The following is a 26,483-nucleotide window of genomic DNA, read 5'->3' as shown; positions in this document are numbered from 1 at the left end:
AGCAGACAATGAACAATAGTTGTAATTAAGCTTATTTGAATAGATTGCACGTTCATAGAACATTGCATATGCATGTGCCTATCTGAACTCAGATTAAACTTCATCAGCCATTTCTCCACCCATACCTGTAACCAATATTGATTCCACTACTATATTGTGAACCATATATTAGAACCAATAGACTCTACTACTATACTGTGGTGGAATTCTGCCTCGAAGCCTGTTACCAGGGTTCTTAAGGGGTTGGACAGGCTAGATGCAGGAAGATTGTTCCCGATGTTGGGGAAGTCCAGGACAAGGGGTCACAGCTTAAGGATAAGGGGGGAATCCTTTAAAACCGAGATGAGAAGAACTTTTTTCACACAGAGAGTGGTGAATCTCTGGAACTCTCTGCCACAGAGGGTAGTTGAGGCCAGTTCATTGGCTATATTTAAGAGGGAGTTAGATGTGGCGCTTGTGGCTGAGGGGATCAGAGGGTATGGAGAGAAGGCAGGTACGGGATACTGAGTTGGTTGATCAGCCATGATCATATTAAATGGCGGTGCAGGCTCGAAGGGCCGAATGTCCTACTCCTGCACCTAATTTCTATGTTTCTATGTTTCTACCAGTGGAGTTCCACAGGAATCTGTGCTGGGACCACTGCTGTTTGTGATATATATATATACTAGACCAAGTGCAGACCCGTTGCGTCTGCTCCCCCAATGGTGTGATCCCCCAACCCAAAATTCCACCATGCACCCGTCTCCTCCATTGGAACTGAGCCCGTTCAGAAAATGTAAGATTGCAGCTGCCTCCCCGGCCTGCTGCAGCATTGAAAGTTAATCAGTGATCCTCTCTTGCACTTTGTTCGAAGGGTTTGGAAGTCCCATGTAAATGGACCGAGGTTACACAAAAAGGGTTTATTGGTTTGAAGTGGTCAAAGAAGTGGGCAGGTGGAATGGGGCGGAGAGAAGGATTTGATCAAAAACATGTACTTCAAGGCATAGCCTATTTTCTAAATGGGGAGCGGATATTTAGAAATTGGAGGTGCAATCTCTACCGAAAGGGAGCAGTAGTGCAGGATTTCCAAAAGGTTATTTTGCAGGTTGAATTAGTAGAAAGGAAGGCAAATTCATTGCAAAGACTAGAAAATGAATCCATTCCGATTGGACATCTGCGAGCTTATTAGAGCACTGGTCAGACTGCATTTGGAGCATTGTGAAGTTTTGGGCCCCATACCTCAGGAAGGATGTGCTGACTTGAGAGGGGCCAGAGGAAGTTTATGAAAATGATCCTGAGGTTGATTGGGTTAATGTATGATGAGCTTTAACTGACTTCTCTGGCCTTGTGCTCGCTGGAGTTTAGAAGGATAAGGGGGGTGGGGGGGATATCATTGAAACTTACCTAATAGTGAAAGGCCGGGATAATGTGGATATGAGGAGGATTCCACTAGTGGGAGAGTCAAGGACCCGACGGCATGGTCTCAGAATAAAAGGACATGGCCTTAGAAAGTAGATGAGGAATTTCTTTAGTCAGAGGGTGGCAATCAATTTGTGGAATTCATTGCCACGGAGCCCAAGTCTTTGGGTATTTTTAAAGTAGAGATTGATAGGTTCTAAGGGTGTCAAAGGTTTCTGGGAGATGGCAGGTGGATGAGGTTGAGAGGGAAAGATAGATCAGCTATGATAGAATGGCGGCCTAGACTGAATCGGCCAAATGGCATAATTGTGCTCCTATGACATGAACTTGTATTTGGATTTGGATTTAGACAGGGAGAATGCCAGAACAAAATGGAGGAAAACAAAAAGTAATAGAACAACAAGTACCAGACTTCATTGTAATCAAGGTACAGAACATTACCAAGATACTGTAAAGGCAAATCAAAATCTGGATATGATGGAACCATTGTGCAAGGTAGACATAAATCTATCCAAATACATTTCAGGTATTAACAGACAGATACATTACATCTGTGCCTCAAACATCAGCATTCTTCCTCAGGTTGACTTGCTGATTGTTTACCATTTGGCTAATGCATTGTTGTTTGCAGGTTACCTTCTGCTTGGATGGAGGCAGTCTACCTTCCTTGACCTAAGGTTCTGCCCATGTTCATTGGTGGTTTGCAAAGCTTCTCCATCTGGTGCTCTTCCAGGTTCTGACGGTACTGCTGGGGATGGCAGTGGGCTTAATCCGTAAACAACAGGACAGTGCTCCCTCGAGCATGTGGTGTTGGTTTCATAGCGGATGAGGCGCGACTGAAGTTTTCCAAATCCAATATCTTTTTCAAGTGCTTTGCTGTGGTCCAGGCAGTACCTGCAAAATTCATCCAATACCATTACAGATTCAATCAAAAGTCTGACAGACCTGCCATTTATTATGCTTGCATGCAAACTAGTTGATCACGTAAATATCAGCTAGAAATTAGATGGCTAATGTCTTGCGCCTCCAGGCAACATCGTATGTGAAAGCACATTTAGCCTTAATAGGCCTTGGTCCCTGCTGCAGCCTGCAGACTTAGGGCAGGAAACCAAGAGTGATTATCATTGAAGGTACACAAAAATGCTGGAGAAACTCAGCGGGTGCAGCAGCATCTATGGAGCGAAGGAAATAGGCGACGTTTCGGGGGAGAAGGAAGGAAAAAGGGAGGAGGAGGAGTCCGAGGGCGGGGGGATGGGAGGAGACAGCTCGAGGGTTAAGGAAGGGGATTTAGAGAGGAGGTTGTGAAACTGTCTCCGGAGCGAGGAGGAGAACTTCTTCAAAGTAGGCATACCTTGAGGAGATATCGCAGTGGAGTAGACAAAGTGCTCAAGAAGGAACTGCAGATGCTGGAAGATCGAAGGTACACAAAAATGCTGGAGAAACTCAGCAGAAACGGATCCCCTTCCTTAACCCTCTAGCTGTCTCCTCCCATCCCCCCGCCCTCGGGCTCCTCCTCCTCCCTTTTTCCTTCCTTCTCCCCCCCCCCCCCAACAGTCTGAAGAAGGGTTTTGGTCCGAAGCATCACCTATTTCCTTCCCTCCACAGATGCTGCTGCACCCGCTGAGTTTCTCCCGCATTTTTGTGTACCTTCGATCTTCCAGTGATTATCATTGTATATTTTCACATTCTATAAATGTACCATTAAACAATTCTACAATCAGAGGAGAGAAGGTGAAGGAAATTCAAATGGAACATGCACAAAGCATGGAGAATGTATATGGTCTGCCACAGGAGGCAATAGAAAGTCATGTTTTGTGCAAACGCAAGTGGCAGATGGTAAATATTGCATTTTCAGGATCTGAAATGAAGTGCAATGTGGCAAATATTTTCTGGGGAGTAATCGGTCACATAGACATCTTCTGGTCTCTCACTTTTATTTCCATCAAGTATTAAGCTTTTTGGCGATGTGCAAAATACTCTTTTGCATCTTACATGACCTAGAGACGGGAAAGGTAACTATGAGTTGTTCTGATGTTTAAGAGGGAAAAACAGACATAGTCAATATGTTTGTTGCAGTCATGTGTTTCCTGCAACTCCTTCAAGCTATTGAGCACATTACAAGAAGAGAACAAGTTGGTACCAGAAACATGGTCACTTTCTACTGCTATGTAGTAAAAGGGAACCCGGGCACGAATGCTCCAAATTGTGCAAGGGATGATCATAACACAGAAGCAGAGACCCAAAAGCCAGAAATATAAAACCCCTACTATCAAGTGGATGATTTATTTGGCATTCACAAACAAGCTGGAGTAACTCAGCTGGCCAGGCAGCATCCCTGGAGAAAAGGAATAGGGGACATTTCAGGTCGAGACCCTTCTTCAGACTGAGAATCGGGGGGAAAGGGAAGGGGAGAGAGAGAGTATAGAGCCAAATGAATGGAAGATATTACAAAAAGCGACGGAAAATCGGCGAAAAGTGGAGCCCAACCTCCGCTTGGTCTCACCGATATGCAGTTGCTGACATCTAGAGCAGCTACACATTTATCTGGGTTGGAAGTTTGGTTAGGTAAACCTCTTCGCACCTGGAACGATTGCTTTGGTTCTTATCGGAGTCGAGGGGTGAGGGACAAGGGACAACTTGTGGACAGTAAGTATATGCCCAATGCTGAACACTTAAAGAATATAGCAAGAATTAAGAGTATTAGGGGCCTGTCCCACTTACGCGACCTTTACAGGCGACTGCCGGCACCCATCATAGGTCGCCGAAATTTTCAACGTTGAAAATTCAGCGTGTTGACCAGAAAGACGCTACGACTCTTTGGAGACCTCTCACGACCATAGGAGAGCTCTCACCACTGGTGGGTTCACCATACATGCTGTATGTTCGTTAGAGGTCTCCTATAGTCATGAGAGGTCACCTGCGACATGTCGCTAGGGGTCGCCTGTATGGTCGAGAGGTCTCCTAAGGTTGTGAGAGGTCTCCAAAGAGTCGTAGTGTCTTTCTGGTTGCCGAGTGCCAGCAGTCGCCTGTCAAGGTTGCCTAGTGGGACAACCCCTACTATAATTGTCATATTTATTTGGCAACACAAACAATTACAGTTTTTCCTTGCAGGCAGCTTTACAGGACAAAACACAATAATGACTATCATAAATATACCCTTCAATTCATACTGAGAATCAATAATCAGGGAATGCTAGAGAGCTGGACCATATAGTGCAAAATCAAAATGGGTGTTATACCAAAAACAACATCCATAGAGGAAAAGTTGCTGGGGTAGTGCGTGTGGTTAGAAATGTACAGTGTCCGATCAAGAGCACTGATAATTGCTCCCGGAGAAGAAGCTGTTCTTGAACCTGGAGGTCACCGTTCTCATTCTCCTGCACCTTCTTCCTGATGAAAGCAGCAAGATGCGAGCATGGTGGCCGATTGGGAAAGGGGGAGATGCAGCGAGACCTGGGACGACCCTTGGAGCCGTACACCAGCCATTGATTGTAGGCATCTGCAGGTGCAGCCCTAGTATTTATCTGGCATTGAATGGTATCTACTAGCATTTTCATTGCAAAAGGTTCTATCAGTTATGGAGTGTCCCAGAGAGGTTCTACTGCAGTTGTATAGGCCCAATGGTGAACACCAGAACCTAGGAGAATTGCGTATTACAGTTTTGGTCTCCAATTGAGGACCTTTACAGGCGACTTATTGCACATCATAGGGAAATTTGCAACGTTGACGGTTCACCAGACTGATTCCTGGAATGTCAGGACTGTCTTATGAAGAAAGACTGGATAGACTTGGTTTATACTCTCTAGAATTTAGAAGTTTGAGAGGGTATCTTATAGAAACTTACAAAATTCTTAAGGGGTTGGACAGGCAAGATGCAGGAAGTTTGTTCCCGATGTTGGGGAAGTCCAGGACAAGGGGTCACAGGTTGCCTAGTGGGAAAGGGGAAATCCATTAAAACCGAGATGAGAAGAGCTTTTTTCACACAGAGATGTGTGAATCTCTGGAACTCTCGGCCACAGAAATAGTTGAGGCCAGTTCATTGGCTAAATTTAAGAGGGAGTTAGATAGCTGGACCAGAATAGTGCAAAATCAAAATTGGTGTTCAACCAAAACAACAACCATAGAGGATTGTTGCTGAGGTAGGGTTGTGGTTAGAGCTGTACAGTGTGGATCAAGAGCCTGATAGTTGCTGGGAAGAAGCTGTTCTTGAACCTGGAGGTCACCATTCTCATTCTCCTGCACCTTCTGATGCGAGATGCGAGCATGGCTAGGATGGTGTGTATCTAATCATCAACCAGCTCCTTCTTTTTGACAATGTTGAGATTCAATCAGATTATCAATCAGATACTCACCATTGCCCATTACTTGTCCAACAATGGTGGTATCGTCAGTAAATTTAAAGATCATTTTATCGTGTCTAGCTAATACTGTCATGGGTATTGAGAGAGTAGAGCAGTGACTGAAACATAGAAAATAGGTGCAGGAGTGGGCCATTCGGCCCTTCGAGCCTGCACCGCCATTCAATATGATCATGGCTGATCATCCAACTCAGTATCCTGTACCTGCCTTCTCTCCATACCCCCTGATCCCTTTACCACAAGGGCCACATCTAACTCCCTCTTAAATATAGCCAATGAACTGGCCTCAACTACATTCTGTGGCAGAGAGTTCCAGAGATTCACCACTCTCTGTGTAAAATAAGTTTTTCTCATTTCAGTCCTAAAAGATTTCCCCTTTATCCTTAAACTGTGACCCCTTGTTCTGGACTTCCCCAACATCGGGAACAATCTTCCTGCATCTAGCTTGTCCAACCCCTTAAGAATTTTGTACGTTTCTATAAGATCCCCCTCTCAATCTTCTAAATTCTAGCGAGTACAAGCCGAGTCTATCCAGTCTTTCTTCATATGAAAGTCCTGACATCCCAGGAATCAGTCTGGTGACCCTTCTCTGCACTCCCTCTATGGCAAGCACTCCCTCTATGGCAGTCGTTTGCTATGTCGCTCTTCAAGGGAGATGCTAAATGCATTTCGTTGTCTCTGTACTGTACACTGACAATGACAATTAAAATTGAATCTGAATCTGAATCTGAATCTGAAGAATGTCCTTCCTCAGATTAGGAGCCCAAAACTGTACCCAATATTCCAGGTGTGGTCTCACCAAGACCCTGTACATCTGCAGTAGAACCTCCCTGCTCCTATACTCAAGTCCTTTTGCTATGAACTCACAGTGTCATCTTGACCTGTGGGCGCCCAAGATGGTACATTGATCTCTTTTTGAAAATGACCGTAGAAAGCATTGCTGTCACTTGAGCTACTACTTGGTTTCCCCTTGTAGGAAATAGGATCAGAATACCTACGATATGGATCCTCGGTAAATTAAGGACATCCTGGTTGAACCAAGGCTTCTGGTTAGGGAACACTTGGATGGCCTTGACAGGATCACACTACTCTACTGATTTCCTTATGAAGTCGGTTACAACTGTGGCATATTAGTGAGGGTCCATTGGCGTTAACGGATGCAAAACAGTAGTGAAGTCGCTTCTCTGCTTCTCTTAACCAACTCTATACAATCCTCACCTCTGGAGCTGCGTTTTTCAGTTAATGCCTGTACACAGGAAAGAGGAGCACAGCCAGGTGGTCCAAAATAAGCACGAGGAATGGAGCAATAGGTATCTTTGATGGTTGAGTAGAAATGGCCAAGAGTGTTTGATCCTCTGGTGCTGCAGGAGACGTTCCGGTGGAAGTTAGGATGTGACTTCTTCTTACTAACATGTTAAATTACTTGCGGGGTTTTGGTACATCATACTTACTCAACTCCATGGTAATGACATGCAGTTGCTTTCTCGAAAGGCAGGCCTTTCAGCTTCTGTATGGTCATCTCTGGGGTCAGTACAAACTTGTTTTCACTGAGATGGAAGAAGTTTATAAAAACGTAACAGCATCAAGATTTGTCACAATATTTTTCAAGAAATTCTTCAATCATAATAAATGAAATAACTGAGCAGTAGAAACAAAGAACTAGAAAATTAATTTTAAATTATACAATCGAATGAAAAATATATTAAAAAGTCGGAGAGCAGGAGGAATCAGAGGGGGGTCAGCGAGAGAGGATGTTGCATATCTTGCATTCATTTGTTCTATATCTCCACATCACCTTCTATAACTCTCGTTTCTCTTTCCCCTGAATCTAGTCTGATGAAGAGTCTCGAACCGAAATGTCATCCATTCCCTTTAGCTTGACATAACCCCATTTCATCTTTTACTTCAAAAACAGTATTTTGTTTAGTTTTTGTTTTGCTATTCTAACTAGACCATAAAATATTTCAGTGTGGTTGATAGACTTTCATCATTATACAGTAATCATCTTAAGTTCTGATAAGTCTCATAAAAGGTCAGTTATTTATGAATTATAAACCCAGTTTATGTGAAAATATTAGAGGGGCGGGTCACATGTTAAAATGTTGACAGACAAAAGTGAACATCTAAACATCTCCACTTACACTATTGTGTCACTCAGTGTGATGATGGCAGCATGCCACAAAAGCTAACAATCAAACTGGTGTTTTGTAACCTCACCAGCAATGTATTTCCCCTTCCATTTCTCCTAATGCTGACCATTGAGCAGCTAATACTTAAAATAATAAACATTTCTCCTGCTCCAAACTAATGGAACCGTTTACCATAACTGCAGGTCCTTCAGCCATTCTGAATTTTAGCTGATCTTTATCGTTATTTGTTTACGCACAATCCTTCCTCTTTCTCCTCAAACCCCATCTCAGAACCTCAAAGGAAAAATAAGATCAGCTTACCCTCTCTGTATTGCTAAAGGTGGGAGCTCAGCAATGGGGAAACCCTCTGGTGTAAAATACTTCAGCAGTTCCTTGGCATCAAGCTGAATTGGAAGTCCTCTTTGGCTACCCTTGAGTCCCAAGAGCTTGTCAGATGACCTTGCCAATATGGAGTCAACCCTGGATGCAAAGGTAAGGTCAGAAATTAAACATTCCAGCAAAAAATGTCCTGCAGTTCAATGTAGCCAAAGTTGCTCCGTTATGAAGGAAAATTGAGATAATCCAGAAAATGATGGGCTAGTTCATTAATCACTGGGAAGCGACTGGAGAGGATTCTGAGGGAGAATCCGTTTTGCAAGAGATTGGGCTAACTAGGGACAGCCAGCGTGGCTTTGTCCAGGCAGGTCATTTCTTTTTTTTATTTTTTATAAAGGTGACAAAGGGATTGATGAGGGTAGGTCTGTGGATGCCATCTATATGGACTTAGTAAGGCATTTGGCATGGTAGGCTGATCCAAATGATTAAGCTGGCTGGGATCCACGATGATTTGGTAGTTTCGATTTGGAATTGGCTTACCCATAAAGGTGGGAGGATATCATTCAGGCTGGAGACCAATGTCCAGTGGTGTTCCACAGGAATTATTACTGGAATCTCTGTTGCTTGTGATATGTATAAATGACATGGGCTAAAATGTAGATCAGTTGGTTAGTAAGTATGCAGGTGACACAAAAATTGGTAGAGTAGCAGATATCGCAAAAGGCTGTCAATAGATACTGCAGGATATACATTAGTTACACGTATGGGTGGAGAAATAGAAGATGGAGGGCATCTGGGTAAGTGTGAAGAGCTGCACTTAGGAAGGTCAAATGTAAGGGCAAGATATGTACATAATAGCAGGACCATTAACAACATTTATAGTGGTATTTTGGGGTCCAAGTCCATAGATCCCTGAATGTAGTACCACAAGTAGACACAGTGTTAAAAACGTTATATGGTTTACTTGCTTTAATTGGGAGAAACATTGGGATAAGAGTCAGTAAAAATCCAGCCTGTGACTTTTCTATAAAATTTGGTTCAAAGATGTCAGATGTGTGTTTTTTCTCAATTTCAACAAAAGAACATATTGCATCCAGTCCACATTTCTGTGGCAGAGGCCAAGAATCAAGAAATGAAACATTTACTAACGTTCACACTGATGCAAAGTAACAATTTTGTACAGTGTAAAATCAGGTCAATATTGTATGTGGTACTTTCTGTGTGCTTTTATACAAATTAATTTGTAACAATTAACCTTGAGCTTATCACATTGTTCCAAAATACAGACAATATTTTCCCACAAGAACCCAGCTGATGCATCCATAGATGCTGCCAATTTTCCTGACACTAGTGTCCAAAAATATATCAATGGCCTTCTTTACATCGGTGAGACCAAACGTAGACGAGGTGACCGTTTCACCAATCACTTGTGCGTTGTCCACCTGGAATTCCCGACTGTCAACAATTTTAACTCCCCTTCCCATTCCCATACCAACCTTTCCGATCTTGGCCTCCTCTATTGCCATGGCAAGGACACATTTAAACTAGAAGAATAGCACAGTATATTCCACGTGGGTAGCTTACAACCCAAGGGTATGAACGTTGAATTCTCTAATTTCAAGTAATACCTTCCCCAATCCCCTCTCTTTTCTTTCCCCGGTGACCACCCTACCCTAATGTACCTTAATGCACCCGCTTACACCTTGGTGCTCGGGTTCAGAGCAAACCTTCCCGCTTTCAATGACAGCACATTACTCCCATCTTCTTCCACAATATTGGTCACCCTGCTTTTATCACCCTCCTCTGTATGCTCATCTCCCATAACTGAGTCCCATGTTTCCTCCTTAATCCCATCATTCCCCTCCACCCTGTCACTTTCTACCCACATACCTCATTCTGGGTTTACATTTCTTTTTTTATTTTTCTTTTTTTTTTTGTTGTTTATTTTATTAGAAGTTAATACAGCACAAAACAGTACAGTGGCACCTAATTTTAGGTGCCAACTATGTAATACCGTAATCCATTCTGGTTTACATTTCATTCCTCCTATTTCTTCCCTTATCTGACATCCTTTTGTCTCCTTTTCACCTCTAGCCTTATCTCCTACTCCACCCATCACTCCTACCTTACCTGCATCCATCTATTACTTGCCAGGCTTTGCTCCATCCCCTCCTCTCTTTACCAGCTTTCTCTCCCCTAGTCCAGGCTGAAGAAGCGCCCCAACCCCAAATGACAGCCCTCCACAAATGCTGCCTGGCTCGCTGAGTTCCTCCAGCACTTTATATTATACTCAATGCTCGTCAAGAACATTTAATATCTCAATATATCACACGATTAGATTTAACACACCAATAAGCAATTTGAAACAAGTTTCACTTTGTGCCATTTTCCACATTTCCCATCTCCCCTCCATTTGTAAACATTTCACACACATGTCCAAGACATTGGGATACTTGTATAAAATTAAACTCCATTCCAACAACTTTAAATAATCCACTCCCACATAAATCAAGAAATTTATATCAAATGCTTTGTGCTCACAATACATGAATAATAGGCTCCATAACAAAATAACCCAAGCATGCATGACCAGTCTATCTACATATACCAGTACAAATGATAAGTATTCACAACAGATCCTATTATTACATTATGTTTACAGTATTGTACAAATGAGTGATGGGAACTAACTCATGGGAAACTACTCAAAAAATTGACTGATTATCTTTGATAAAGTAATTATTTATGATAAACTCAAGTCCTTAATGAGATGCAATAACTAAAGTTCTGCAAATACATGCACAACACTGTGTGTAGGAAGAAACTGCCAATGCTGGTTCATACTGAAGATAGGCACAAAGTGCTGGAGTAACTCAGCGGATCAGGCAGCATCCCTGGAGATAAAGGGTGGGTGAAGCTTCGGGTGGGAACGGGTCGGGTCGGAGTCTGAAGAAAGGTCCTAACCCGAAATGTCCCCCCTCTGTTTTCTCCAGGGATGCTGCCCGACTCAGATGTACAACACTATTGTATAATTTCCTGGGGCAATCTTCAACCACATGCTGTATTTTGTCAAGAGTCAAGAGTCAATTTAATTGTTATTTGGACCCCTGGAGGTCCAAACGAAATGCCGTTTCTGCAGCCATACATTACACACAAATAGACCCCAGACACAACATAATTACATTTTACATAAACATCCATCACATAGCTGTGATGGAAGGCCAAAAAAAACTTATCTCTCCACTGCACTCTCCCCCCCCGATGTCAGTCAAAGTCAAAGCCCCCGGCTGGCGATGGCGATTGTCCCGCGGCCATTAAAGCCACGCCGGGTGGTGCGAGGTCGCACACCGGGTCTTGGTGTTGGAGCCCCCGGTGTGCGCTCGCAAAGTCCCGCGGCCATTCCAGCCGCGCGGGGCAGTGGTGTCAGGCCCCGCTCCAGGAGCTCTTCAACCCCGTCCAACACAGGATACTTGGATAATTCGCCGTTGCAGGAGCTTTAAATAAAGCGGTCTCCCTCCAGGGATCCGCTTTATGCTCACCGGTGCCGCCGTCCGCAGAAACAAAGTAGCAGCCTTCGCATCAGCAGTCAGCGGCAGCGGCAGCGGCAGCGGCAGCGGCAGCAGCGCTCCTCCACCGCTCCACCCGCTCTGGACTCGGCCAGCCCCGCGACGGCGACGGTGAGTAGCACCAGAGTCCCCGGCTTCTTCCCGTTGGAGGCCGCTCCTCGTTGCGGCCTCAACGACACCTGAGTTCCCGACGAGAAAAGGTCGGGTCTCCAGTGCAGGGAGAGATTCAAAAGGCACCCCCCCCCTCCCAACTCCCACCCAGGCAGCATCCCTGGACACAAAGGGTGGGTGAACATAAAATGGGAACAAAAATCGGAGTAAAAACACAGACAAAAAATAATAAAACGCGGACAGGCTGCAGAGGCCGCTGCTGGCCAGAGCCGCGCCGCCTACCGGATTTTGGATGCTGAATTCAAATGTAAACTGTGCTGGAATTTTTGTTTAATCCTCAGCAACGGAGTTTCATGAAATCAGATTGATTGGAAATGCTAGAACCTGCCAAAAGCTGCGAAATATTAGAGGAAATTAGCCTATTCCTGTTTTCGTTGGAAAATTCAATGTTGTGTATGAGACTGAGCCGACTGACATCGATGACAATATATTATAAACATATCTCACCTGCTTTTCTGTCTGATGCGCTCAAGGTTTTCATAGTTTTGAAGAACACTTCTTTCAGGCCACTGTGAAGGGCTTAGATTTGAGATATTTCTTTCTAGATGAAAGATCAAAATGAATGTTCACATAATGAAAGTGTTTTGGAAATGCAAAAAGGGAAGATGATCATTTGCACTGAAGCAGAAGACATCTTTTAGATCAGAGGACTGACAAGTGAAGACCCAAAGAATTGGTTCATAAATAATTTGAGGTAATGATTTCCTGAAAATTATGCACATAAATGGCACGGAGAGGTTACAGAGTCATAGATATTCAATGCAGCAGAGGAGGCAAGCTGAGATGCAAGTCTGGAGAGGAATGAACAGTCAGTATGAGATCTTGACGAGAATTGCACTTCAGGGCAAAGATATTGAAGTAATGTAAATGATGTTCATTCAATAATTTGTTTAAATCTTTCCTTGGATTAAATGGAAAAGGTAAGCTATTCGTATTTGATTGTTTTTATTTATTACACACCTTAATTAATGAAAAGCAGAGACGCAAGAAAATATGTATCAGCCTGTTGAGAATTCAGTGAGGAATAATCATATCGAATAAAAGTTGGCAAAAAGTCAAAACTCAGCACAGATCAAATATACAACAGCATATTAATATATTAAAGTTAAAATTAGATTGCAAGATCAGTATATTATTTTTTGAATTTGTCTTCATATAAAGTAATGGTTTTAATCCAATTGGTTTCTCTTGGCGTCTGCCAATGTTTTCTTTCCTATCACAAATTTAGTTGTGGCATTCTTCAAATAGATTTCATATGCAATCTAGTGTCCAATTGTAAGTTAAGAAATAAATAACATTACTTCGCTTTCTCTCTGCACTTTTCAGGCCTTACCTATTTTATCGTTGTGGATTTTTTTTAACTCTAATGTTACAAGTTGCATGAATTTAACTTTCCCTTTGGAAGTAAATATCATATTTTACACTGTGGTAATGATATTTTTCTGAAACTCAGTGCTTCTTTGGTTGCTTTAAGTGCATTCCCTTAGTTTTAAACAGATAGGGATATTGTTTAAACTGGAACAATCCATCTTCGGCAATTTGTGTCTTCTAGGGATATTGTGTGCTTGAAATATATTTCTAATACATTGCTGAACCTTGGTCACAAGTTCTGACTCTTTCATATAGCCCTTGCATTTGAAAAATGACATTGCAATGAAGGAATAGCTAATGAATGGAAGAGGGAATGGCCTACTCCTGCTATTTTTGTCAGAACAATCTCCTACCATATCAAGTTACTTGCAGGGACATTCCTAAGAAACAAATTGTCTTCACATTTACTTGATCTTTTAAGATAGAAAATCATTTAATGATACTATGAGCATTTTATTCGTTTTAGAATGAGCAAAGTGTGATTCTAATATAAACAGATGAATAAATCTGCATCCTCTAAAGTAACCCCCATGCCTTCCCACCCAGCCCCCACCAACCGACAGTTAACATCCACACTAGGTATCTTACCTGTAAATGTAACAGCTTCCTGTTGGTTTCTACATACGCTGACTAAATTATCACTTAGCAGGTTACTGCCAAACTGGCTAAAATACTGTTTTCTTGCTAAAGTTAACAATGCCTTCAGCTCATTGACTGGAATGGATGAACATTTTTGGCTTATCTGCTTTCTTTCTGTGAAAATAATACAAAGCTAAAGGTAAAGCAAAGCTAAGACATGGCAAAAAAAAACACATATTTGTTTAATCATTCCATTTCAATACATAATTAGTGTCTGTCGGCATGGAACAAACCTTGCCTTGGAAACTAAATGGAAATGGTGTGATTGCTTCACACACATTCAAAAATTGCAGAAAAGTTTAGCAATTATATTCCATGGTTGGTTGCTAAATTTTGGAGATTATATTATACATTCAAATTCCAGGATACAACACTAGGATGATACGGTGTTTTTTTTTAAATTAAACTGTATTAATTGCAGTAGCTTCATGATATTTGACTACATTGCAAAACTTCAGAAGCAATCTTACTCACATCAGAATATTATACACAACTTCTCATGGCACATCAAATCCTGTTCTAACGCATTGCATGTTAGGGAATTTAACTGTGACTTCCCTAAAGCAACCGCAAACCCCGGGGCTGTGAACGCTTAATAGGGGGGTTGCACGCGGTCGAGGTCATGACCCGTGACCCGTACTGTTGCCATGCAACGGCAACTGGAGGACACGCGGTGAATTGTAGGTAAGCATTTACTATGGCTTTCAGCACAGTGGGCGCTTCTTCTAGCCCAGCATCCGGACTGGTTGCACACCCGCGGACCCCAGGCTGTCTATCCCCGTGGGGGGGGGGGGGGGAGGAGGAGCAGGGGGTCGGGGGGGAGAGGGGGAATAGAGGAAGTGGTCGGGTGTCGTTGCAGTGACTGTGGGTGGGCGGAGGGAGCAGACCGTCCCCAACTCTGCTGCAGCTAACGTTGCCGGGAGCCGCGGTCGCACCTCATCCAGCCCCGCTCCGACCTCAGCCTCGACCCCGCTCCACCCCGGCACCGTGTGTGGGCGCTACCGACCCACAGCCCCGTGATAGTGCAGCCCACAGGGGGAGATGAGGCGGAGGGCAACCGTGGCCAGACAGGGCTGACCCGGGGGGGGGGAAGTGTGGGGGCTTTCCAGAGGGATGTGCTCCTTCGGCCGCTTACACCTTGGTGCTCGGGTTCAGAGCAAACCTTCCCGCTTTCAATGACAGCACTCACAAATATTTATAGCACAAAAAATGACAATTTTGGCGGGTTTTAACAGGTAAGAAGGTACGCGTTCCGTGTGTTAACAGTGTGTGCCGGAAGCTGCCATGTCCTCCACATGGATTGAGCTGCTCCGTGCGTCACGGCCTTTGACCCGATGACCTTACATGCAACCCCCCCTATAAATCACTAATTAGACCAGCTATGGTTCACTTGCTGGCGAAGACTCCAGGTTTTGGAGAGGATCTTTACTACATTGGAACCAGAGATGAGGGACTTCAAGTTTTGTGAAGAGACTACAGACGCTGGGGTTGGTCTCTTCAGACCAGACAAAGAAATAGGGGAGATTTAACGGAAAGGTGGCAAATTGTAGGGACTTCTGATTGAGTAAATAGTGGTCATTCCAGGGCCTGTCCGACGGGATTCCAGCGGCGACAAAAAAGTTAGACCTCTGAGGGAACACCGTGCGTCAATACGTCATCATGCCACGACGTTTTCGGTGACCTGATACATCAGTCAATGATGCCGGCAGTCGCTGTAAGAATTCGCCAAATGGGACAGGCCCTTTATTGTAAGTGGCAGTAGTACCAGTGACCAGAGGGGAGAAAAAAGTTACTAGTTAGTTAGTTAGTTTAGTTTATTGCCACGTGTACCAAGGAAAGAACCAGAGGAATTTGAATAGAATGGTTTTATTTTACGTAGCACCAGGTTGCAATGCAGAACATGCTGCTATAGAGATTGGAAACAGATTCACAGGGACTTGTAAAAGGGAACTGATTAAATACATGAAAAAAAAAAAAGTGGGAATGGAGGAAAAAGCAAGATCTGGGAATTAACCGGGATTGTTTGGAGAGCAGGATTGATTGAAGATGTATTTCAAGGAAAGGCATAAGCAAAGATCTTTGTGCACAAGTATGGTGAGTTGAATGGCCTCCTTCTTTCTACACGATTCAAAGGTGAAATGCAACCAAGCCGTGTCTGATCAAAAATGTAAATATCACTGTATGATGATAGATTTAGGCACAATTGTTTGCTGGGTGATCATAGGATTTAAGAGTCAAAAGAGTTTAATAGTCATATGCACTGGCAACGAAACAATGAAATTCCTACCTGCTGCAGCTTAACACAATAAACAAATAAATATATCACAGTTACCAATACAATAAATTAATAACAGTAATACTATAACCATAATAGTTCAGAGAAACTATGCAATATGTTGTAAAACTTACTCAGAAACTCCTTTAAAGCAAGAGTTTGAATTTGAGCCAGTTTCTTCTCTCTGTTTACAAGTTGATCACCAGTCAGGTAAGGCATTGCCCCGAGAAGCTCTTCAACACCACACCCTGTATTGTATAACGTAGTTTAGTGAATAAAGCAGCTGCCAGAAGCTATCACAATAAAATTATCGCATGGTCAATTAATGTAGCATTAGTAACATAATGTGACATAATGCAACATATCTTTCTTGGTCCCAGCACACGAATCACTGATGGTGATGAGTCAGAGTATAGAAGCGAGATCGACCGATAGACCAAATGGTGCCAGCACAACAACCTGGCTCTCAACACCAGCAAAACCAAGGAACTGATTGTGGACTTTGGAAGGGGTAGGATAGGGACCCACAATCCCGTTTATATCAATGGTGGAAAAATACTTCAAATTCCTAGTTGTGCATATTTCCGAAGATCTTTCCTGGTCCCAGAACACTGATGCAATCATAAAGAAAGCACAACAGTGCCTCTACTTCCTGAGAAGGTTTAAGGAGGTCTTTCTCGAACTTCTACAGGTGCACAGTGGAGAGCATATTGACTGGTTGCATCGTGGCTAGGTTCGGTAACTTGAACGTCCAGGAGCGGAAAAGAATGCAGGAAGTTGTGACAACTGCCCAGCCCATCATCGGCTCTGACGTCCCCATCATCGAAGGGATCTATCGCAGTCGCTGCCTCAAAAAGGCTGCCAACACTATTCTGGCCACACACTCATCACTCTGCTGCCATCCGGTAGAAGGTACAGGAACCTGAAAACTGGTACATCCAGGTTCAGGAACTGCTGCTTCCCCACGGCCATCAGGCTATTAAACCTGCCATCAAACAAACTCTGAACTATAACAGTCTATTGCACTTTATCTGTTTATTTACGTGTATATATATGGTCTATGCTATATAGACACACTGAACTGTTCTGTATTTATGCTTACAATATTCTGTTGTGTTGCAGCATCCTATCTGGGACACATGACAATAAACTCTCTTGAGTAAACTCTCTTGACATGATCAATTGAGGATTTCAGTAGAACTTAAAAAAAAGACTCCCAAACAACAATTATAAATGTATTCTTAATTTACAGATGAAGAGTTTGATGAATCTACCATATATTTTTTAAACTTTGATCAAAAGACTGAAATATTGAAACTGGCAAAGGAATAAGTCAACAAGTATTAATAATTTTCTGTCAAAAATAGACACAAAGTGCGAGAGTAACTCCAGCGGGTCAGGCAGCATCTTTGGAGAAAAAAGGATGGGTAAATTATTTGCATCAACTGGGGTGAATACAAAATTAGCTGAAGATCATGTGCTGTTGATGGTGAAATTTCACAACCTCTTTCCTCATCCCATTGTACTCTTGTTGTTATTGAGTTACTCTTCAAAGCTCCACCCAGAAGCTAAACTAACCACCAGTGGAACTAAGCTGTGATTCACCAGGATGTGGGTTATGTGTGAACTACCTGTCAGCAAAGCAGCACAACTTTCTCAAGCCTTGAGAAATTGTTCCCAGCGGGCTTTAACAAGCATTACAAAACACTGGTATTCTGAAATAACAAGAGAAGTTGCTGGGAATACTGGGAGACGGCATCTCTCCTCAGACATTGCACAATCTGCTGAGTATTTTGACTGATTTCTAATAAATAGTATTGCATGAATTTCAGATTGAAGAACAGTAAATAATCTTAAAATATGAACTGATTAGCTCAATGGATGCACAAGAAAAGCATTGTGACTAACTGCAGTTGCACCCATAAACATGCATGACTGATCTTCTGGAAATAAGGATGCAACAGCAGCACAGCAGATGGGAAATTAAAATTCAAAGTAATTGAGTAAACCTCGACCTAAAGCTAATCTCCTGTGATTATCATGAAATGCGATTGTCTTAGCTTCCTTCAAGGAATTTAGGACGGATGATGCATGTTACCACAGGAAAAGGGCCCTTTGGCCCACAATGTTTGTGCCGAAGATGATGCCACGTTAAACAGATCCCACCTGCTTGAACTTAATCCATATCCCTATTCCCTGCACTTCCATGTGCCTATCTAACACCCACTTAGACACCACTATCGTATCTGTCTCCACCATCACACCCAAGTGTGTTCCAGCCCCCCACAACTCTGTATCAAAGACTAGTCCCATACCTCTCCATTCTACATTCCCCCTCTCTTTTAATACATTTTTCAATAGTATTAAATATTGTTCCTAGTAGTGGACAAGAACGGGGCATCTAAAATTGAACCAATGCCTCTGGACCACCCAGAGGGAAGATGAAAGGGTGGCAAGTGAGGTGAGTGGGTTACCTCCAATAAGCTCCACAGTCAAAAAGCATTGAAGGTACTGCAAGAACACACAACTGGAGGTAATTACTACTGGCCCTTGTGAGACGATGTCAGTAATAGAGCCTTCAAGAGTTGGCAGCCATTCAGAAATGGAGGAGGATTAAAACGAGTGAGAAAGAAAACAAATTCAGGGACTTTACAAACATGTTACCTGTAATCCAAGGGTAAAAGCTTTTAAATGATGTTTTGCCTCAGGTTTTGTGAAACGAGATAAAGTTTCTGCACTCGTCTCACTGAAGCTGTAACTATATTTATTTTAAACACTCTCAGATTACCCAATGATTCAGCACTGTAAAATCCAATAATTACAGTCTTCTCAGCACCCTTGTACATGCATCATTGAACAGTTTGTCAACTTGGCATCATGCCAAGCAACAATTAACTCACAAGTCTATTATAATCCAATCATGCTCACATTCAGATGTAAATACTTTATAAACTCAGATTGTATATAAATGAAAATCAAAAGCATGAACTAACAGGCTTATTAGTCAGTCAATGGTGTACACATTTGCAACATAAATTGAAATAATGTATGATGTAGACTAATTCTGCATTAGGAAAGCTTCAACAAAGTGTAAGGACAAAATGTCTGTTTCTTCTTCAAAATTCCTCAAATGGCCAAACAGAGGGAATAATTCACGATATGCTTCAATGTGCAAGTTTATACTCCTGAGCTAATTCAATAAATACGTACAGAGATGCAAACCAATCCATTTAACAAGTAATTCAATTTCATTATACATTAGCTATACAAAGATTATCTCATGCTTGTATGATGTTTGCAGTGAAGTAAAACATGGGGTTGATCAGTACAGGGTGCAATTCAAGAGGGGGTAAAGATACAAAAGGTCGAAAAGCCTTTGGCAAGGAAAATGCCATTTAATAGGTTTGGATATGGATGCAGTTTGTGAATCGCCAGGAGAACCTTTCTTCGTAATACGTTTTAACTTTAAAACTGCATAAGCCAGTTCAAGGACATTGAGCGGGTCTTATATAATCCTTTGATTCTTCCTTTCATTTGAGAATCGGTAGTGGGGAGAGTGAAAAAATAAAATATGATTTTCTCCACGAAGAAAAAGGTTTATTTTTCATTTTGAATCAATCAATACAGCTACATAAATAGAGCCAAATGCATTTCTAAAGAAAACATTTAGTTCCATTCGTCAGATACTACGATCATATAACCATCAATGTCAAAACTCCATTTAAAATCAGTTCAATAACTGCAAATAACTTTTGACCAGAGGACATGAATGATTTGTCCCAGAAGCAAAGGCAAACTACATTTTTTGCTGCCACTTCCTACTCAAATCACACAGTGGAAACAGGCCCTGCAGCTCACAGAATCCATGCCATCCATCAAGCACCAGCCTGCACTTATTCCTTTTTATTCGGTAACATTTCCCATCAATTCCCCCTAGATTTTACAACTCACCTACACACAATATGTAATTTATAATGGACAATTCACCTACAAGCCCACATCTCTTTTGGTTATGGGAGGAAATAAACCATAAAGAGGAAACCCACAAAAAGGTGTAAACTCCACAAAGACTCTACTCCAGGTCAAGATTGAATCTGGAAAGCAGCTGCACGAGCTGTTTCATAGTGCTTTTCCAAAGTTATCCCGTGTTGACACAATTTCACCCAAATGGAAAATTACATTTTCTATGTACAATCAAGATTTAACAATACATCTGTCTGAATCAAGAACTATTAATGCAAAGGGATACTGGATCAATTTCGTTTGAACTTATGTTCAAATGACAATAAACAATTCTGATTCTGATTCAATGGAATAGCAATCGGAACAAAAAAATGCCAAACAAATACTCAGCAGATCAGGTAATGAGGAGAAGCACAGAATCAATATTTCACATCAAAGACCTTTCATCACGTTCAAAAATGAGAAAATTTGCATGTTTGGATTAGCAGAGAAATGGAGGAATGGAGCGAACAGAGGGAAAGTCTGCAATAGTGTCAAATGATAGTATCGCTGACTTGTGCGGACCAACTGGCTGGAGTTTTTTACGGACATTTTCAACCTCTCACTTCTGAAGTCTGAGGTTCCCACCTGCTTTAAAAGGGCATCAATAATACCGGTGCCCAAGAAGAGCAAGATGACGTGCCTCAATGACTATCGACCAGTGGCACTAACGTCAGTGGTGATGAAGTGCTTTGAGAGGTTGATTATGGTGCATATCAACTACTACCTCGACAAGAACCTCGACCCACTGCAGTTCGCTTACCGCCACAACAGGTCAACGGTGGATGCGATCTCACTGGCTCTCCGCACTGGACCACTTGGACAGCAAAAACTATAAGTCACGCTGTTATTCATAGACGAACGCTGGGCGTTTATTACAATCATCCCCTCCAAGCAGGTTACCAAGCTCACAGATCTGGGTCTCTATGCACATCCCTCTGCAATTGGATCCTCGGCTTCCTCATCCATAGACCACAGCCTGTCCGTATTGGTGGAAATGTGTCAGCCTCAATAACAATCAGCACGGGAGCACTTCAAGGCTGCATGCTCAGCCCCCTGCTGTACTCACTCTATACTCATGACTGTGTAGCCGGACATAGTGCGAACTCCATCATTAAGTTCGCTGACGACACCACAGTTGTGGGACGAAACTTTGGAAAGGGTAGGATGGGGACCCATAATCCCGTTTATATCAACGGGATGATGGTGGAAAGGGTCAAGAACTTCAAAGTCCTTCTCGTGCATTTTTCCAAAGATCTTTCCTGGTCCCAGCACACTGATGCAATCATAAAGAAGGCACATCAGTTTCTCCAGCTTTTTTGTGTAACCTTCGATTCTCCAGCATCTGCAGTTCCCTCTTAAACACATCAGTGCCTCTACTTACTGAGAAGATTTCGGAGAGTTGGTATGTCAAAGGGGACTCGCTCGAACTTCTACAGGTGCACAGTAGAGAGCATGCTGACTGGTTGCATCGTGGCTTGGTTCAATAACTTGAACGTCCAGGAGCGGAAATAATGCAGAAAGTTGTGACCACTGCTCAGTCCATCATCAGCTCTGACCTTCCCACCATCAAAGTCGCTGCCTCAAAAAGGCTGCCAACATCATCAAAGACCCACACCATCCTGGCCACACACTCATCTCTTCATTGCCATCGGAAAGAAGGTACAGGAGCTTGAAAACTGGAACATCCAAGTTCAGGAACAGCTTCTTTCCCACAGCCATCAGGCTATTAATAAACACGCCATCAAACAAATTCTGAACTATAACAGCCTATTGCACTTTACCTATTTATTTATTGTGTACATGTATGGTCTATGGTATATAGACACACTGAACTTTTATCTCCTGTTCTGTATTATGTTTACATATTCTGTTGTGCTGCAGCAAGCAAGAATTTCATTGTCCTATCTGGGATACATGACAATAAAACTCTCTTGACTCTTGACTTACTATGTGTATGTTTGCAGCTGTAGCTGGGGATTAGAGTGTTGGAATGACAAGCTGAAACTTTTACAAGTTGATATATCCATCTGACCTGACCTCTGTATGTCATTGAAACCTTGGTTCATTTCCAAGTCCTCGTGGCTCCAGTTTTTTTTTAAGTTAGTTTAGTTTAATGTCACGTGTACCGAAGTTTAGTTTATGGTCACGTGTAACGCTTTGTCGCCTGCTAACCAATCAGAGGAAAGACTACACATAATTACAATCGAGCCGATCACAGTGTACATGTTAAAAGGAATTTGTTAGCAGTGGGGTCTATACACCTATCCCTCGCAAATAATCACGCAATGTACTTGAATTGTGGTTCCTACAGATGTAACTGTACTTTGGTGTCAATCTGACAGTTTAAAAAAAAATCATTTTGTTCTAACAAGTTTTTTAAACTGCCTGTTACCTCGTCAAACTTGGTCTACGCATATAAAGACACTATACTCTCCATTTTCCCATCTGTGCAACTTAAAAATGTGCCTGTCGTCCCACTTTGTAATTCTGATGAAAGGTTTTTGATTCAAAACATCTTCTGTTTCTCTCCCCAAGTATGCTGCCTGATCTGCTGAGCACTTCTAACAGTCTATATTTGTTCAGCGGAGAAGTCTGTAATAGTGCTCCACCTTCTGTACAATTAACCATATAACCATATAACAATTACAGCACGGAAACAGGCCATCTCGGCCCTACAAGTCCGTGCCGAACAACTTTTTTCCCTTAGTCCCACCTGCCTGCACTCATACCATAACCCTCCATTCTCTTCTCATCCATATGCCTATCCAATTTATTTTTAAATGATACCAACGAACCTGCTGCCACCACTTCCACTGGAAGCTCATTCCACACCGCTACCACTCTCTGAGTAACAATTGGTACTATTCATTTTCTACAGTCTTTTCTCCCATTTATTTCCTGCTGAAAAAGCAGCATTTTTAAATAGACTTTTAGACTTCGGAGATACAGCCCAGAAACAGGCCCTTCGGCCCACTAAATCCAGTGATCTCCCCATACATTAACATTATCCAACACACTAAGGACAATTTACAATCTTACCAAAGCAAATTAACCTACAAACCTGTACATCTCTGGGATGTGGCGCACCCAGGGAAAATACACATGGTCACAGGGAGAGCGTACAAACTCCGTACAGACAGCACCCATAGTCACAATCAAACTCAGGTCCTTAGCGCTGTAAGGCAGCAACTCTACCACTACGCCCCCTTTCATACTTTGTTTTAATAGTGCAACAGAAGGGTCATATGTTGTTGCTACAGAATTCCAATTTAATCTAAAAAGTAAGATGTGATTTGTGTTGTGCTCACCTTCTATGCCTTCAGCCTTTTTCAACATCCCATTCACTATGGCTACAGCAGCAGCCCCATTTATCTGATTGGCTGAATGGATCAGGATTGCCTTGCAGCCTCCTTGGCCGTCATTCTGAACCAACAGGTAATAACCAGACATCTCTCCTTTCAACTCAATCTCTGGAACTGGAAATAAACAAGAATTAGAACACAATGAAGCTGAAATACAAATACAAATTGCCTTTATTGTCATTCAAACAAACAGAGGTTTGAACGCAATGTCGTTCCCTGCAGTCATAACAGTAAAATAAACATAACACACAATTAGCAGTTTCACACAAACATCCATCACAGTGAATCCCCAAACACCTCCTCACTGTGATGGAAGGCAGAAGTCTCAGCTCGTCCTTGTTCTCTTCTCCCGTGTCGAGGTGATCGAGGATTGCATAACCAGGTGTCACAGAACACATTAAGCATTGTTTTTTTATGATGCATCCCACAACTATGCTATAAATTGTTTGATTGTTTTTGTTAGCTTTCCATAGTATTTTATGAAATCAGAGAATTGCCAGCTGAGGGGAAGGTTACAATTAACCAGAAACTAGTCATGATCGAACTAGGGTGTCACAGAACACCATTAAGCATTGTTTTTTATGATGCATCCCACAACTATGCTATAAATCGTTTGATTGTTTTTGTTAGCTTTCCATAGTATTTTATGAAATCAGAGAATTGCCAGCTGAGGGGAAGGTGGCAAGGAAGTATACAATCAGTACAATTAACCAGAAGGATAGTGAAACTAGTCATCGAACTAGGGTGGGGGAGGTATGGAGAGTTAAAGAAAGGGTTACAAACAGAGTAGTCAAAATTCATACCACTGTGTTATAAGCTGCCCAAGCGAAATATGTGTTTTCCTCCAGTTTGCATTGGGCATCACTCTGCAGTGGAGGAGGTTTAAAACAGAAAGGGCAGAATTGGAATGGGTGGGAGAATTGTTAAAGTGTTTAGGAATCGGGAGATCACGTAGGCCTAAGTGGGCTGAGCGGAGGTGTTCCGCGAAACCGCCACCGAGCCTACACTTGCTCTCGCCGATATATAGGATGCTCCATCTGGAACAGCAGATACAGTAAATGAGGTTGGAGGAGGTGCAAGTGAACCCCTGCCTCGCCAGAAAGGACTGTCAGGTTCCATGGACAGAATCGATGGAGGAGGTATGGGGACAGATGTTGCATCTCCTGCGGCTACAGGGGAAAGTACAGTGGCACAGTGGTCCAGGACAATAGCTCTGCTCCATTGTGCCCACAGCAGGGTCTCCTACTGTGGTAAATCAGCTCTGCAAGGCTCCCAATGGAGTACCTGCCAGTAGAGCTTTACTGCCCAACTGGATAGGCCATGATGATGTGCCAAGGTCTCCTCAACTCTACACAGCCCAGTCCGAGTACTGCTCGCACTTGCAATTGAAACAAAATCATCACTTGGTTCTGACAAGTGATCATGTATATGCATGGTAATCAATTAGCATGCAAAATACATCTAGTTATGTAAAGAATCTTGAAACAGGGGCACAGAGATCACTTTTTGGGTGACATTTAAAGCATCAGTATTGAAACAAAGTTGAAAGCAGTAATTGTATCCCATTAAATATGATTGCATCAAGATTAACTTACATTACATTTTTAAAATCATCAGATTCATTGAAATTATTATTTTAAATTGCTTTACAGATCCAAAATAATGAACACAAGACAAGTCATAAAGAATTAGGCAATTAAAGGTAGGGGTCAACTACAGTGAACTTTGGGTCATACCCGTGCTCTTAAACTTTACTGGCCAGATGTTCAACATGTAAAACAGATGTTCATGTACTGACCCACATTAGGACTGATGATTTGACTCATTCTACCATGGATTCACTAGCCTAAAAATTATAGTGCCGCCCAACAGGTGTGCTGTGATTATATAAGCAGCATACCAATAACTAATTGAGTCCTGAGGCTAGTGCTGCTGAGATTGGCACCATTAGAGGTGCAAAACAAACTGCTGTTGGGCCAAATGAGTGGTGGGAATTAAAAGGGGGTGCACAATGGTAGAAGGGTCTGGCACAGAGGCTAGAAGATAAAAACTAAGTATAAAGCTTAATTAGTGGGATGGCAGTCTGTGTCTGGACCCCTCCCATGAGTGCCCAATAATGATTGAAGGTAGACAAAAATGCTAGAGAAACTCAGCAGGTGAGGCAGCATCTATGGAGCAAAGGAATAGGTGACGTTTCGGGTCAAGACCCTTCTTCAGACTGATGTCAGAGTGGGGGGGACGGGAAGAAGAAAGGAGAAGGCGGAGACAGTAGGCTGTGGGAGAGCTGGGAAGGGGAGGGGAAGGAGGGAGAAAGCAAGGACTGCCTGAAATTGGAGAAGGCAATGTTTATACCACTGGGGTGTAAACTACCCAAGCAAAATTTGCGGTGCTGCTCCTCCAATTTACAGTGGGCCTCACTCTGGCCATGGAGAAGGCCCAGAACAGAAAGGTCGGATTCAGATTGAGAGGGGGAGTTGAAGTGCTGAGCCACCGGGAGATCAGGTCGGTTATTGAGAACTGAGCGGAGGTGTTGGGCGAAGCGATCGCCAAGCCTACGCTTGGTCTCACAGATGTAGAGCAGTTGACACCCAGAACAGCGGATGCAATAGATGAGGTTGGAGGAGGTGCAGGTGAAGCTCTGCCTCACCTGGAAAGACTGCTTGGGTCCTTGGATGGAGTCGAGCAGGGAGGTAAAGCGACAAGTGTAGCATTTCCTGCAGTTGGGAAGGGACAAATTGACCAGGGAGTTACGGAGGGAGTGATCTCTGCGGAAAGCCAAAAGGGGAGGACAGGGGAAGATATGGCCAGTGGTGGGATCCCGTTGGAGGTGGCGAAAATGTCGGTGTATTATCTGTTGTATGTGATGGATGGTT

At 42.8% G+C, this 26,483-nt stretch overlaps 1 protein-coding gene across 1 annotated transcript in view; it reads right to left on the bottom strand.

Annotated features, from left to right (window-relative positions):
- Positions 1 to 26,483, bottom strand: part of mtbp (MDM2 binding protein) — a 74,770-nt gene that overhangs the window by 12,828 nt on the left and 35,459 nt on the right. The window contains exons 12-18 of the mRNA XM_055634715.1: positions 23,557 to 23,724; positions 16,378 to 16,491; positions 13,918 to 14,082; positions 12,406 to 12,499; positions 8,207 to 8,365; positions 7,208 to 7,303; positions 2,035 to 2,292 (exon numbers count right to left, since the gene is read on the bottom strand). Of these exons, the coding sequence (XP_055490690.1) occupies positions 2,035 to 2,292; positions 7,208 to 7,303; positions 8,207 to 8,365; positions 12,406 to 12,499; positions 13,918 to 14,082; positions 16,378 to 16,491; positions 23,557 to 23,724 (1,054 nt within the window). The remainder of the gene's footprint in view (positions 1 to 2,034; positions 2,293 to 7,207; positions 7,304 to 8,206; positions 8,366 to 12,405; positions 12,500 to 13,917; positions 14,083 to 16,377; positions 16,492 to 23,556; positions 23,725 to 26,483) is intronic.

Source organism: Leucoraja erinacea, chromosome 4 (assembly GCF_028641065.1).
Source record: "Leucoraja erinacea ecotype New England chromosome 4, Leri_hhj_1, whole genome shotgun sequence".
Lineage (NCBI taxonomy): Eukaryota > Metazoa > Chordata > Chondrichthyes > Rajiformes > Rajidae > Leucoraja > Leucoraja erinaceus.
The sequence above is the reverse complement of the archived record's forward strand: the minus strand, read 5'-3'. Positions and strand labels throughout refer to the sequence as shown.